This window comes from Syngnathoides biaculeatus, chromosome 14 (assembly GCF_019802595.1).
Source record: "Syngnathoides biaculeatus isolate LvHL_M chromosome 14, ASM1980259v1, whole genome shotgun sequence".
NCBI classification, from domain to species: Eukaryota; Metazoa; Chordata; class Actinopteri; order Syngnathiformes; family Syngnathidae; genus Syngnathoides; species Syngnathoides biaculeatus.
This window is the reverse complement of record NC_084653.1, coordinates 18144809-18160057: the sequence shown is the minus strand read 5'-3', so window position 1 is coordinate 18160057 and position 15249 is coordinate 18144809. Positions and strand designations below refer to the sequence as shown.

General features: G+C 40.3%; 1 protein-coding gene across 1 annotated transcript in view; it reads left to right on the top strand.

Moving 5' to 3' along the window:
* The window catches only part of lrp1bb (low density lipoprotein receptor-related protein 1Bb), a 217218-nt gene that overhangs the window by 90758 nt on the left and 111211 nt on the right, over positions 1-15249 (top strand). Inside the window, 6 exon segments of the mRNA XM_061842266.1 lie at positions 3684-3929; positions 6861-7058; positions 7357-7561; positions 9010-9174; positions 9420-9664; positions 14580-14711. Coding sequence (XP_061698250.1) covers positions 3684-3929; positions 6861-7058; positions 7357-7561; positions 9010-9174; positions 9420-9664; positions 14580-14711 — 1191 coding nt within the window.

Here is a 15249-nt window from a genome sequence, read left to right as displayed (position 1 = left end):
CTTTCTTTCGGCTTGTCCCGTTATGGGTCGCCACAGCGTGTCATCTCAGATAAAAGCCCATATTCGTTTGACAGTTTTTATGAGATGATGATACAAAAAAACATTGAGGTGAGGGGAGTTTCCAAAGTTTGGCTTTTGAAAGTGTGTTCACGTTGGTTATGTTATGGTCTGACAAGCTAAGAATGCATGCTGAGTGAATCTGGGCACTTTGAAGTGTGTGTGAACCTGACCTTTAAAATTTGGACTATGTGAACATTGTGATACTTCTGCTGCGAAACAGATCAGCGCTTGAATCCATTCCACATTATCAACATTTGGACCTGTGCTGAAGTTGCTTTTAGTTCTCTTTGCAAAAATAAACACTTGAATCTTACTGGCAGTTGCCTGTTTATTACTCATATATAGAGCTACCTAAGTAAAACGGCAGGAGAGAGTTGTCAAAAGGCAAGCTCCAATGTTAGTTTCGATATTCAAAGCTTGGATTTTTATTTCAGACAAGAAGCAGAAAAGAGCACAGAAAGAAAAATCATGTAAAATAAAAAAAGGAACAGCATGCTCTTGTCCAAAGTAAGCAGGGATGCACTCCAGCACACCATAATGAGCACATAGGCATAGGTTGGTTGAAGGATTTATAAATCACAATTAAAATATTCCCATTTACCTTGTCCAAACTGTGTAGTACGTTTTTTTCCATGAACTTGTATGTCTTCTCAACCGAATTATAAAAAATATGCTTCTTTATTTTTCATGGCTATCGATTTACTGGCTTTTCTTGCGCACGGTTACATTGCGCTGGAACCTGTCACAGATGACGCTCAGCGAGACGCGGCATGAACTCCGGACAGATTGCTTTTAAATTGCCGGCCTGACGCAGAGACAGACAAGCATTCACTCAGTCCTGTGCACTCGCCGGCTGCGATTTTGTCCCCCATCCATTCGGCTGTTAATGATGCTGTCTCGGAGACATAACAATAATGCTATGATAAATTCTCACGTAGAAAGGCATTATCAATACAACCCATCCATCTCTTTTCAATACTGCTTCTCCTCAATCGTGTCACAGTTGAGCCAGAGCCTATACATCTTTTCTTGTTGTTATAATTATTATTATTAGTAGTAGTCGTAGTAATTTTAAAACACTCATTTGGATACCATACCCTATCACTGCTCCCTACTCTCCATGCATACCACTACCCACACTCTCTTACAGCAATGTTATTAATCCCTTGCTTCCCAAAGGCTGCAATATTTTTGGTTGATCTTCTTTTGTCATTTTATGCTTCAAATGAATGGAATTGACGGCACGGTGGAGCAGCTGTAGAGCGTTGGGCTCACAGTTCTGAGGACCGGGGTTCAATTCCGGACCTGCTTATGTGGAGTGTGCATGTTCACCCCGTGCCTGCGTGGGTTTTCTCCGGGCACTTGGGTTTCCACCCACATCCAAAAAACATGCAACATTACTCTCAACACTCTAAATTGCCCCAAGGTGTGATTGTGAGTGCAGCTGTTTGTCTCCATGTGCCCTCTGGCAACCAGTTCAGGGTGTATCCCACCTCCTGCCCGTTGACAGCTGGGATAGGGTCCAGCACTCCCCGCGACCCTCATGAGGATAAGTGGCAAAGAAAATGGATGGATGAATGGAATTGTCTGCACCAACAAAAAAATCAAATTCCAATGTCCTTGTTAAAAATATTAATGAGGGGTACCACACATGATCGCTGCAGCTATTCTTAGCCAGCCGATTATGAACCTCTTATTTCCCATGGTGTAATGTAATGTAATGTAATGTAATGTACCACTTGGCTATCCGGCTACCATTATCTATAATCTATTACCTATATTCACTAAATCATACGTAATCGAATTCAATATGGGGTGTTGACAGATATATCTGTTCAACTGGTCTGGTGTTGTTTGTGTGGCACCAGATATTGTTTTCCATCAATATCAATCAGTGCACGATAGCGCTTGTACTAGCACCACAGGTGTTCGATCACTGACAAAAAGACAAACAAAAATGTGGGGGTACTATGGGTTAATGATCACAAAGCCAAATGTTGGCTCAAGTGCCCCATGAGGGAAGAATGAGATCTCACGTGGCTAGCACTCGCCCCCTAATCTGGCAAAATGACCAGCATAAAACACTTGAGTTTCATTTTCTGGAGCGCCACTAGCCAAGCCTCGGGGGTGCCCTTTAGTACCCTCGAGTGCTCGCATTATCTTAGCTGGGAAAAGAACCTTTTCCCTCAAAGTCAATTAGTTTCTGCTCAGGGAGACCTTCAGGGTCTCTTTTTGATTTGCACCAAATGACCAAGTCTCACACCCACCATTAGTTATTGTGACCATCGACGACTCAATTTCGCAACTACTGATAGTCCGATCCATTCTTTTTCAAAGGTAGTGCCAACACTTGGGTGAGAAGGTTTTTTTTTTTTTTTATTTATTTTGTTTGCTTCATGTATAGATTTGTTGGACTGGAAACCAGCATTTAGTCTCAGAAGTTTCTCCTCTATGGCATTTTTCATGGCCACATACTAGGCAAACATTATTTATTTTTCTTTTCACAATTTCTCTGAAATATTATATATATATATCCTTGCTGTCGGGCAGAATCCTCACATCGCCAATATCACCATTTTCCAGGAGAACATAAGGCATCTTCCTTGATTTCCTAAACATTGCATCATGCAAGTTTCTTTTAGGTCATACCTTATATTGCTGCACATCAACACAACACCACCACAAAATCATTTTCAGTCACTATTTCAATATGCTAAACAATCACTAATTTATTACAGTCTCATTGATTATAAAAGATCGTGACCAGTCACGTGACTAGTAGTTGATGAGCCAAATGATCCAAGGCTTCAAACCGTGTCAAATAAAACCCCGATCCAAAGCGTGTGTTGTTTCCAAGTGAACCATGTGACCGATGACAAATTGAACCTAATTTTGTGCGGATGATGTTATTAGTTCTTTCAAAGTATTGTGACTTTGCGGGTGTTGTCTGTGTTTGTAGTGAGCGTCATGTTAGTTAGGAGAGAAGAGTAGTTGGAATGTAGAGGTCGCATTGCAAAAGTAGCACTTGTGGTTATTTTTTTCCGTTACGTTGCTGTGTGTGTGTAGATACAATATTGTTTGTCTATTGCAAGATGCGTATGCAGAGCAGCAAATAGTTGTCAAAAGTCAAACATCGTGCTTCCTCACAAGAAGCAGAAAAGAACACCAAGAAAAATATTTTTAAATAAAAAAGTGCTCAAGTGCCAGGTGGAATTTTCTTGTGGCACATTATAAAAAATGTAGATTCCCCGCGATTCATATTACCCATGGTCGCTTACAAATTTAATACAGTGGTTCACATAGGAGACTTCTGTGTTGCTTGTGATATATCAATTCCCACTCAATCTGCCACTTGCAGTCAGCCTGCGACTGATTTGGGCTGGGATAGGATCTAGCTCATATCACCCTGAACAGAATAAGCGCTGTAGAAATGGATGAACGCATGGATGATATAAATTCGACACATTTTTAAAATGTGCCTTTCAAAACTCTGCCGAGCATGGCTAGACTCCATCCCACCAATGATCCTGAAGAGCTCAAGCGAAAATGGATGGCCTGGCTGTTAAAATACATCTCCTCTACCAGGGTCTTGATTGTGAGACGTTGCCATTTGTCTACCGCAGATGTTTGTCTCGTTGCCCGAGGGGGCTGCAGCCACACGTGCACCGTGGCGCCAGGGAAAGGGGTTGTGTGTTCCTGTCCCCCCGGACTTCACCTGGACTCCAGCAACAAGACGTGTGAGGTAGTGGACTACTGCAGCCGCCACCTGAAGTGCAGCCAAGTGTGTGAGCAGTACAAGACCACAGTGAAGTGCTCGTGTTATCCCGGATGGAGGCTCGACCCCGACGGAGACAGCTGCCACAGCACAGGTAACGCGTCGCCCCGGGGGATGTTGGGTTACGCTCGTGTGGCCGTGCTGCGGTTGCATTTGATCTTTTGACTCACTGGCTTCTTTACAACTTTTGAATCATTGCTGTGGTGGTGTTGTTGCTGACCACAGAGTTTGGAGTTTCAATGAGAAGAGCCATTTATGGTGCCTATTAATAAACATGAGGGTGTACTGTCAGACCAAAAAAAAAAAAAAAAAAAAAAAAGACCGCAACACGAACATTTTTTAAGATGCATTAAGCCTTGGGTATGCATTTTTGGGATAGTTTTATGCGATAGCTAAAAAAAATTAGTTTTAAAGTGAAGTCACATATATCACAGAGGATATTCCAGATCTAGCTGGAATTGGTGAAAAGCCACAAAATAGAGACCCAAAAACGTTTCTCTTTTTTTTTTTATTTGTCTTTTACATCTACCACAGATTTTAAGTTATCCAGAAAGACATTGTAAATGTGGCATAAAAAACCCTCACGTTCATTTTCTCGCTTCCACATCACTCACCAGGCCCCACCTGTGAAAGCCACACAGATTCAAAGTTAGAGATATTATACAGTGAAACATGAAAATAATGATTTATGGTTGAATTGTAGTTGTCACATCAATTATGAGAGCGAGAAATGCCAACATGTTGGAAATTGGACGTTTACACACCTGGCATAACTCCAGAGAACACCATGTAAAAAAAAAAAAAAAAAAAAAAAAAGTCCTGCTGTTCAAGTCAAATCATGCGGTATGGCATGAAAAAGTTTCTCAACTTTTGAATGACAGTATAGTTCACGCTTTGTTTGTTCATTCTGTGATAGATTTGCATATTTATTAAAACAAATGTATAAATAACTAGCATTTTTTTCTGTTTTTGAACTCTTAAGAGCAGCGGTACTCTGAAAAACAGGAAAAGAAGGTGCTTTGTGAGGTCTTGTTCAATTTGATTCAATTCTCCACGACATGAGTGCTTCCTGGTGAATGTCTATTTCTATCTGCATTGATGCTGAGTGATAGAGGTGGGCTCCCACAAACCGCAGCTTTCATCACCTTTGCAGACGTTCTCTTAAAACACAAATGCTGACGTTTTGTCAATGTTCCTTCTGAGTACTTGCGGTGTTGTTTTTGAATACAATGGTTTTCCATGAGACTGCTCTGTAGCCACTTAAAATAAGGCCGCCATTCACACATGCACCGTTCGCTTGTCATAGCCAGATTAATGGACCTTGTTTTGATTACTCACTTCTCTGTTTTCATTTCAAGACTGATGGCATTCGCAACTCTAATCACACATTAACGCCACCGAGAACACAACCATTTTCTCTTTGGAAGGTGATCAGAATTCTTGCGTTTCATCATAAATCATAATTTGCATGGAAACAAAAACAATTTAATCTGCAGAGAGGCGTTATTGGATTCTTTGTGATGTCCCAAGTGCAGAGCCTCGCCTCATTTTTCTTTGCGCATTCTGGCAATAAAAGCCTTTCTCAACAAAATCTGCGAATGCAGATGTTTTTGTTTTTTTTCTTCTGTGGTGCTGTTGAAGCCTATTAGGATGACGTGTGTCATTGAGGCAAGGGCGCCATTTTAATTGCATTCTTGAGTCGGGACTAGCGCACACCTGGAGGCACACTTCTATCTATCTATCTATCTATCTATCTATCTATCTATCTATCTATCTATCTATCTATCTATCTATCTATCTATCTATCTATCTATCTATCTATCTATCTATCTATCTATCTATCTATCTATCTATCTATCTATCTATCTATCTATCTATCTATCTAATAAAAAAATCATGCGATAAAATGGGCCAAAGAAATTATCGCCCAATAAACCTAACAATGGCTCAGTGTTATATTCAAAAGCATACATACATTTGCTTGAAAAAAAAAAGTTTACAATTAAGTGTTTTACCAGTCCCCACGTACAGTAGTGAGACGTGGATTATGAAGGCCAAAATTATACAAAGTGTTTGTGGAATGTGGAACTCCTAATGTTGAAAATTAGGATTCACAACAATAAAAGCTGCAGATGGATAAGAGCAGATTAAAGTTACCGATGTTATTCGAAAACTAAAAACACCAAAATAGAAATTTTCTGAAGAGTTGACAAAATGTGGACCACATAAACTATCAATTGGATGCCACTGGGCACAAAGCAACCACGATGAAGACCTAAAACTAGGTCAATAGGTGCAATTATTAAACACGAATGGCAAAATATTGTAAACTCGTGGAAGTTGTAAACATGAGGGAGGGTCCTTCCTCCTGTATTGGTAGAAAATGGCTGCTACCGCTGCTGATTATATTTCACTGAACATATACATTGGTGATTACTTTTGAAGAATCAGTTCTCAGAACCAGAGCTGTTCTGGGAACTGAAATAATCAGAATGAACTTCAATGGAAATTTTCTCCGGCAGTCGGTGCTTCCCTGGTACGTCATTCAGAACAAGGAACAACATAGCAACAAGAACAAAGAATAACAGACATTTCTCTTCAACGAATTTACGTTGATTTCTCAGTGAACAACTTTTTTGTGTTCCTGAGACATAAAACTGTATAAAAAAACCAAAATATATGCATTATTCAGGACTACAGGCTAAATATTTCTCTGTCTTTGCACATGCTTTCAGAAATTACCTTCAAATATTTACAGTGTATGTATTTGGCAAATCTCTGAAAAATCTACTTTGGCACCGTAATGTAGTATTTGTAATTTGTTCTTTCCCACCACTGACTACATCTACCTATGAACTACAAAAACTGTTCAAGCAGTAGGGCTTTGTGTTGTGTATTAGTTCTATTTAAATGAGATCTGAGTTTGCCACTCAGTGTCGGTGTCACACCATCAATTAACTGCGCCCACGGTGCCACACTCTCTATATAAACAAGCTCCTTGTTTCCTGTCACTTTCCCTGTTCAGATCCCTTTGAGGCTTTCATCATTTTCTCAATCCGCCACGAGATAAGACGAATAGACCTTCACAAGAGGGACTACAGCCTGCTTGTGCCGGGGCTGAGGAATACCATTGCGCTGGATTTCCACTTTAACCACAGCCTCCTTTACTGGACCGATGTCGTGGAAGATAAGATCTACAGGGGAAAACTCTCCGATACGGGTGGTAGGCCAACATATGAGCACATTGTCTCTATGTACACAAATGACTCTGCCGATTTACTGAGAAAAGGGACTCTTGTGGGTGATAACAGACCATTTCATCCACTGGTCTTAACACACATGTAGGTTTTATACAGTGGATAGTATTCCTTTGCAAGAATAGAAACAAAAAAAAAAAACACTACAAGATTCTTGAAAGTAATACAAGAACAAACTTTTTTTTTTCTTGCAATGTTTGGAGACTGCGTTTGCTGCATTGCCTGCTTACGGAATTGGTTGCATGATAAATTTTTGTTGTGCAGGGGTAACTGGGATTGAGGCGATCATACAACACGGCCTGGCCACTCCTGAAGGTCTAGCCGTGGACTGGATTACAGGAAAACTGTACTGGATCGACAGTAATCTGGACCAGATAGAGGTTGCCAAACTTAATGGACACATGCGCACCACACTGATTGCGGGGGGTATGGAGCATCCACGGGCCATCGCTCTTGACCCAGGGCAAGGGTATGTCCCACCTTCATTCACTTGTACTGAACAGGAAGCTGCTCTATCTTCTGCCAATAGGAATATTAGAAAAATAAAAGTCTAGAGTCCTCATTTTGGAATCATCTTTAATGCATGACAATTATTTTTCATGACAAACGGGTTGATATTTTTAAAAAACATACTTAAATGGGAGTTCCTATTGGCTTGGTTTTACATGGAACAGTGAATCAGGTCAAAATACATGAATTGTTGTAATGCCGGGTTTTTGTGATATAGAAAAAGGAGACTAAGAAAAATCCTTTAAAAACATCAGCATGAAAAAGATTATCCGTCCAATTCATTTTTTTTTTTTTTTAAATTCAACAGTTCCTGGTGCTGCCACCAGCATGCTTACTCTAGATATGCTGTTCAATAAAAGCAAAACCTAGAAACACATGAGGAAGGCCTTGAACATCTGAAAATTATTGTGGATTAATGGTGGAATTTTTATTTTTTTATTTTTAAATTAGGAAAAAGAGGCATTTGGACATGGGTGTTTCTTTTTTTTTTGTATCCGCTTTGTGTTGTTTGAATGCCCTTTCCAAGCAACCTTCATCTGAATCATCTCACATGCAGTATTGAGTTAAACAGGACTGTGTCTCTGCATACAGATGTTTAATATTGATATGTTGCAGTAACGATGGTGCCCTCAAATTGGAAGCTTATCCCTGATTAATGCACCACAGTGCTTTAACCCTGACTGTATACTCAGGCAAGAATTTTTCAGATTAAAGCAAAACCCAGACATTCCTGAAATCAATTTAACACTCTAAAGATTTGAGTAATCTGCTCCTGCACTCTCCACTATGGTACTCTTAACATATTTGGGAGGATGGCTAAATATTATGGGCATCCAGAGAAGGATTAATGGATGCTCTCAGCGCTATTCCATTCACAAGTAATAATTCTAATTTAATTACTTGAATCCACTCAAAGCAGAGCTTCATTGATCAGAGAGACCTTATTAAGTGAATAACGCTGTTGAGGTGGACATGGCTATTTCGTCCTAACACGGTTTTGTTGACGTCACGTCTTGTCTTTTGTACAAGTTGACTTTGTGAACCAAAGCAAAATCTGTGCCGGCTCAGTTGCAGTACGTATTCAGGATATTGTTAATGGTCGCATCGATGGTGTACATTTTCAGGCCTCATTGAGCTGTGAAAAGTCATAATAAAACAGATGGTCTCCTGCTTCAAGGTCTGCTGCAGGTTGTACTGAGGTCGCGGCTGTTGTTTTGGGACAGTGGCTGCATCTCTCAATAAGGACACTCAGTGGCAACTGGATTTTTGTTCTTTTTCCAGTCCAATAAAATTAATAACTCTAATGAAGTCTAAATATTTGAGTTAGGGTAACATACCTTTATAGCTTTGCTCGCTTGTGGATGCCTTAAAACTAACTGACTTTTGATTTGTGTTTTGTAATCGTAGCATTCTCTTCTGGACTGACTGGGATGCTACGTTTCCCCGAATTGAGGCTGCATCAATGAGTGGACATGGTCGCCACATTGTGTTTAAAGATATGGAAATTGGAGCTTGGCCCAATGGACTGACTCTGGATCACCTGGAAAAGAGGATTATCTGGACCGATGCACGGTACTGAAGTGTTTGTCTTGTTTTCCAGTATTACATGTTGCGAAAGGGTGTTTGTCCCTCAGCAAATGTTTTATTACACTTCCAATTCATGGTTGGGACCAATGTGTATAAAGAATATGTATTTGCTATTTATTGATTTTTACCTTGAGAGCTAAGATTTGGAAATGCCTGTATCAACCACCTTCTAGACATTTGCAGAGAAGTTTCAACTTTGACGTGGAGTTTTGGCGCACTCTCTTTAACAGCTCAGACGCCATTTTCTCAGCACTCTATGACGGCAGCGGTGTCATCGAGATCCTCAAGGGCCACGAATACCTGTCCCATCCTTTTGCCGTGTCACTCTTTGGAGGAAACGTCTACTGGACAGACTGGAGGACTAACACTTTGACAAGAGCCAATAAGTGGACAGGACAAAATGTCACTGTCATCCAGAAGACAAGCGCGCAGCCTTTTGACCTGCAGATCTTCCATTCCAGTAGGCAGCCACAAGGTGAGGAATTCTGTTTCATTGGCTTCATAGAAGTAAGTAAGGAATGATTACTGGTACATGTTGTAATCTAGTTTTGGCTAGCATCCCTGTCTAAGAAAAACACGTAGTTTTTAAAGATTTAGCAGATCTGTGTGATGACATTCATCGCAGTACCATGTACAGTGGAACCTCTGCTGGCCATTTGACAAAGAATGTGAGAAATCCAAGAAATATATCAAGAGTCTTTAGTAAAGGTAAAAGTTATGTTACAAGTTCATTTATGCACTTCATTACATTGTTTACTGTATGCAAAACAACAATTGTCTATAAAATGTAATTTTTCTCCCTATTTTTGGGAATCTGTAATGGATTAATTGGGTTTACATTATTTCCGAAGGGAAATATCAGATTGGTTTTAGTCCAATTGGGTTTTAGCGAGATTTTCTGGAAAAGGTCAACAACAAAAAACGAGATTCTACTTTACTCAGTTCTGCATTAGTGCGATAAATGACTCGAGTGTTTTTTCATCAACTTACTTTATAACACTGTGGACCAAGGTGTAAGGCCTTTCTTAGAAAGGGGGACCACCTCCCCAGTCTACCAAGCTAGAGGCACTCTCCCTGAGAAAACCAGATTTTGCCCATGCAGTAGGTCCCCCCTCTCCACATCGCCAGAATGATCCATTGGAAAGGCAGATGCCAGTGCACATGGTTCCTGCACTGTCGCAGGATTTGCCGGAACGGGCTGAGTACAGCATGAAAACCGCCTTTGGGACTCGGCTCCGGTTTTAAAGTTAGGGTTTACTCCCTTAGCTTTTTTTCTCTCCTGAGATTCCTTCAGGCAGTTGAGCTGTTTGCCCATAGCTGGTGGTCTGGTTCGTGAGGCACTAGGACGTATCCACACGCCGGTGTGCCTGTATGCCACACATTTGGGGGCCAAACATCCTCCGAGTTTTTGCCACCGAAGTTCTCAGTTGGCCAGGTGATGGTGCGGTGGACCACTGAAACAGGTCTCGTAAATTAAAATTGATATAGGCATAGGTCTTAAAATGGATTTACATTGTTTCTTTAAATATGTCCTAATTATTTTTTCATTTTTAAGATGACCTATATATCTAATCTAATCTAAATAATTTTCCTATTAATTTGCAGTATTACCAAGTTTCCAAATGGAATATTCCCAGCACCATTTGAGTGCAAAGCGTTCACCATGCATAAATGAGTATTATCATAATGGTAATCGGGTTTACGTCTATTTAATGCTTCCTCTGCTTTCCCCAATGTGTCACCAATTAATTATCCTTCCCTTCCTGTAGCGCCATTAGCATTATTGTTCACCATAGATAAATGTCATCAAATGGGGACTGCTTTTCTCAACAAGAGCATGGCTAATCCTTTCTTCTATAAATAAATAAAAATATTTGCGTGTGCACGCGTGCTGCTCCACTGCACCCTTAACATTTAGTAGAGAAGAAGGAGAGGAATGGCTGTGATGTGTTATGATGACATGTGAAAAATGAAAATTCAATATGCAGCTGGTCTCAGATGCCGTTGAAAGGCGTTTTCACTGGAGGGTTTTGAAACACAAAGCCATGGGTGCTTCATTCAGCACAAGAGTAGGCGAACAATCTTTTGCAGATTACAATGCACGCAACAGTCCTATTACAGTAATTTGCATGAATAACAAATGGTGTTTTTGCCACCGACAACAGCGACAAAGAAACATACCTGTTATACCCTGATGTGAAAGTAGCATAAAACCCGATTTATACGTAGCTCAAGATCATCAATTTTATCAGATGCTACAGTATTCACATGGATTTCTGCCTTAATGTCAGAGGTGTCAGGTTTGGATTTTCTTCCGTCCATCTCACATGATAAAACATGTTTGTTTGGGTCAGTGGAGACTCTAAATTGCTTATAGGTACAGTATTGATGTGCATATGATTTTTTTTTTTTTTGTCTGAAAGTTTCATGTCATAGACCAAGCCGAAGTCGCATTAAACATACAATAGTAAGAATACAATTCTCTCAGAGGCACATATTTAGCAACAAACTGTCTGTTTATAAAATGGTTTCTGATTTTTCAGTATCTATTTAAAATGACACCTAGGGATATTATTGTTTTGTTGCTCAGGTCCGAGGAGGGCTGCATTGTATTGTGGGTCAAAAGAGGAGAAGATGCTGTTTTTTTTTTTTTTTTTGTCTTTTGTCTGTTGCCACCATTAGAGGGGAAAACAAAGGGGATTGTGTACTATTTTAGTTTGTTCATCAAAATGAACAAGTGGCTCAGAAAATGGATAGATGGATGTAGATGAAACTGATTTACCTTTTGAAAAGGCTGCTGTTTTATTTTTATTTTGAAATTGCAGCCTGCTTTTTAATACACTCTTCTGCCCAGTAAGGGGGAAAAGAAAAGAGGACTGCATTTAATTTCCATGTGGAGGTTTGAAATGACACGAGGCATGTTCCATTTATTGTAATCCTCAAAATAAATATGACATTTCTTTTTTTGTATAATTTCATCAATATCTGATTTTGTGATTGTGAAAGTTTATTCGGGAGGTGGATTTTGCTTAAATTGGCAATGGAGACTCTCGGGGAAAGTGGAATCCCTGCAGGGCAAAGTGTGCGCGTTTCCGCGTAAAGTTTGAAAGCATGCCCATTTGAAAGGGCCCTTGGTATATGTGACGCCGACAGTATTTAAGATGATTAGACCCCAGACCTTGTACCATAAGAGGACGCCTATGTTTCTGAGTTTGGATGGAGAGCGACAAGTTGCCATCATGACAATTGTATGTACAATGCAGTGATCACTGTGATTTTGAGTCCAGCGTTCAATCTTCAATAAGGTACCCCATATGGCTAAACCCCTTATGGCGGAACTCTTTGTGCCAGAAATGTGCAGGCATCTTTGCAAACATTGTCATTTGTCAAGGGTATAAAAAGCGGGATCATGCCAATGGCCAATTAACGTCGACTCCTATTTTCCTCTGTCACACATCCATTGGTTAATTTTAAACACTAAATTCTATTTCACCTGAAAATATCAGTGAGTTGACTGAACTGATAATTAAACTCTCGCTGTATAATCTGAACTAATATGATCTTTCTTTCATGTTGAATGAATGTGCCGTCTTTGTACGCACTTTCCATCTGTTGAGTAGAAGTTCATGAATGAAAAGGTGAATGATGTTTGATTGTCAGGGCAGACTGTTGCGTTTTCATTGACTGTCGACATTGTGAGTTGAAGGCTCACTTGAAGAACATCCACATGACATTGGCAAAAGTAATCACTCACCTGTCTTGATTCAGATGGAAATTCAAGTGACATCCTATTCTTAAGACGTAGAGTTTAATATGGGATTAGTCCACTCTCTGCTGTTATCACATCTTGAACTCTTTTGGGAAGGTTTTCCAAAAGGTTTAGGAGTGTGTTCATGGGAATTTAAAACCATTTTTCCAGAATCCCAGTTGTGACTTTACAGACTGATGTTGGGCGTGAACATCTTGCTCTGTCTCTTCTCTAATTCATCCAAAATTCTTCTACCTGGTTGAGTTCGGAATTGTGAAGGCCAGTCAAATTCATCCAAATTCTTTTGTGAACCTTGATTTGTGATCTGATGCACAGTCTTGGAGCCTCTCCAAAAAAATATTCCCACAAAGTTTCAAATGTCCAAATAATTAGCACCTAAGATACAGTGAAAGAGATTTTGGACAGTCATATTGTTTGGGGATTACACCTTCCTGTTCCAATATGTCTGTGCACTGACATAAAAATCAAAGTCCACAAAAGCATAGATGGGAAAGGGTTTTGCCCTCAGCCAGAGAGAACACCTTTGGTTTGATTACGAGGGGAAAGCGAGGCAGGCGTTGTCATCCAAGATCAGTATTTCACATGAGCTACCTTGTTGAAAGCCTTTCCACAAGAGTTGAAGATATGACAGCTGCAAAGGATAGACAACCATCCATCCATCCATCCATCCATCCATCCATCCATTTTCTACCGCTTCTCCGGGTCGGGTCGCTGTGAAAGTAGCTTTAGCAGGGATACCCAGACTTCCCTTTCTCCAGCCACTTCTTCCAGCTCTTCCGGAGGGATCCCGAGGCGTTCCTAAGCCAGCCGAGAGGCATAGTCTCTCCAGCGTGTCCTGGGTCCTCCGGTGTTACATACCTGGAAAACCTCACCAGTGAGGCGTCCGGCAGGCATCCGAATCAGATGCCCCAACCACCTCTTCGGGCTCCTCTCAATGTGGAGGAGCAGTGACTTGACACTGAGCCCCTCCCGGATGAGCGAGCTTCTCACCCTATCTCTAAGGTAGAGCCCAGATACCCTGCGGAGGAAACCCATTTCGCCCGCTTGTATCCGGGATCTTGTTCTTTCGGTCACGACCCACAACTCGTGCCCACAGGTGAGGATAGGAACGTAGATCGACTGGTAAATTGAGAGCTTCGCCTTTCGACTTAGCTCCCTCTGTACCACAACGGACCGATACAAAGACTACCATATTAAATCATAAGCATGTAGGATAGGATATCATTAAAAATCATGTGAAACAACGCAGGTGAGTGAATACTTTTGAAAATAATCTATTTTTGCTGGATTTTGCTTCAGAAGGACTTTTTTTTTTCAAACCACTTGATTAACATTTTGTTTTCTTTTGTTCAAACAAAATGTGTTGTATCATAAATAGGTCACAGTAAATAGTTTTTTTTATGAACGCCTTCTGAACATTCACAATTTAGATGCTTTATCTCCCTTTTTGACTTCACAGCAGAAACTGTTCGCTTGTCCTTTTTTGACACTGAAGTCAGCATTTTCATTGGAGTCACGTGAAATCAGGCATATCTGTTTTCTTGCCATTTGAACATTTGAGATCTCTAAGATCGTCTCTGTATGTTTTCTTTTCTTTTTCCACGCTTCTCCTTCCTATCAGCCTCCAATCCTTGTGACGAGAATGATGGACGGGGTCCCTGCTCGCATCTGTGTCTCATCAATTACAACTCCACTGCATCCTGTACCTGTCCACACCTTATGAAGCTCTCGCCCGACAAAAAATCCTGCTTTGGTGAGCATAAAGATTCATCATTTTTCATGCTTTCTTTTCATGACAGTGGAGCTGTATGGGGGGATATCTGCAAATATAAAAGCACTGTCTCAATGACATCAACAATGCTAGTTTTATTTGAATAGACAAAAGAAGTTCCTGTCCAATTTTAAATAAGGCAATTTTAAGTCCTTGAGTGGTTTCATGTTTTGTTTAAAGAATTTTCATTCTTAATCTTATGATGTTTCATACAGTAGCTTGTTTTTTCCAAAACTATAATGTCAATTATGCTGGAGGCATGGAGCCTAAAGTCCATGTGAAAACACATGTATTGTAAATTTGACACACCTCAAAGAGTTTTATTGGGAACTTGAATTTGAATGATTTAAAAAAAAAGATATCAAATATATAAACTGAGGCTCCAAATTGGAGAAACATTAACCCAAGCACACCACTCTTTAACACTTTGGGGATGTCTTCAGACTGTGCCGAAACCACACACCACTGACCTGTCAACTGTCAATCAAGTAGCACTTCTTTGAACTGGAAAAATGGATGC